This window comes from Perkinsus marinus, assembly GCF_000006405.1.
Source record: "Perkinsus marinus ATCC 50983 genomic scaffold scf_1104296964216, whole genome shotgun sequence".
Lineage (NCBI taxonomy): Eukaryota > Perkinsozoa > Perkinsida > Perkinsidae > Perkinsus > Perkinsus marinus.
The window spans coordinates 1-1,093 of record NW_003204758.1 but is presented as its reverse complement, the minus strand read 5'-3'; the positions used below and the strand labels follow the sequence as shown (position 1 = coordinate 1,093).

At 45.7% G+C, this 1,093-nt stretch overlaps 1 protein-coding gene across 1 annotated transcript; it reads right to left on the bottom strand.

Annotated features, from left to right (window-relative positions):
* Nucleotides 1-172: 172 nt before the first annotated feature.
* On the bottom strand, nucleotides 173-940 carry Pmar_PMAR028714 (Metaxin-2, putative; the record flags this gene model as incomplete). The annotated part of the gene is made up of 2 exons (XM_002770908.1): nucleotides 173-768; nucleotides 814-940. The coding sequence occupies 2 exons, from the start codon at nucleotides 938-940 to the stop codon at nucleotides 173-175; spliced, it is 723 nt and encodes a 240-aa protein (XP_002770954.1).
* Nucleotides 941-1,093: the final 153 nt, after the last annotated feature.

Here is a 1,093-nt window from a genome sequence, read left to right as displayed (position 1 = left end):
AGTCTTCACATCGGATTGTCAACAGACACTTATGAAGGCGCACATGGGTTGATGACACGTACTTTCATCAACACTTGAATGACCTAGCATCATTCAACTGGGGCAAACGCAAAGCATCTACTGGTGGAAGGAAACAATCGAATTCTTAGAAATTAATCATTAACCGAGTTCATCATGCCTTAATAGCCCACTTGTCATGGGACTTGAGCATCATGTCACGCATCCGAGTGTAGTAAGCCATTAAGTTATCATACTTCTCACTCTCTGTGCAGCAGGACATGTACTTAGTAAACTCCGAATCGGTGTCAAAGTTCGACCATAGATAACCAAATACGGTAGCATCAATAGTGGAAGGCTTATCGTCATTCACGAGGTATTTTTTCTCTCCCAAGATGATCGAGAGAGCCTCGATATCCTCTTTCATTCTTCGCTTCCGGTCAACTTCGGGGAGGCGTCCGATTCCCTGGCCGTTCAGAATCGCCTTGAAACTTCGCAACAGAAACGTCGGGAAGATCCATCGGGCAACCGTTGGTAAATTCATCAACTTCTTATTCAATACTTCGAAAGCTCCATCTTGTAGGGCCATGTCGGCGAGAGTAAGGAAGTAGGTGTGCTCCTCCACCATACGTTGAACGGCGATGCTCATGGCTCGTTGCTCCAGGCTAAGGTCGGCATCCAAGTCCTTGCCATACTTATCTGATAGCATCTTCACTATAGCACTCGAATCTGCGTAGACCTGGCCGTTGAGCTCGATGTACGGTGCTTTACCTGAGAGTTTAACCAAATGATAACTGCTGTAGAAGTATACCTCACCGTAGGGGCCATCGGGTCCATTAGCCGGTAGAAGGGTATACGGTAAGCCTGCTAGCTCAAGCCAGATGTGAAGCTTGGTGCAGAAGTGACTCGCTGATGAGGCCATACCATCACCATGATGATTCATCAATATGTAACTACCGAGAATTAAAATGCATGAGTAGCGATCACTTCGGATCGTAGACCAAACAGAAGCTCAACTTACATGTAGATGTGATCATTGATGTAATCAGGAGTCTTGAGGCTCATGGCGACTTATGCTGAGAAATAAGATATTCAA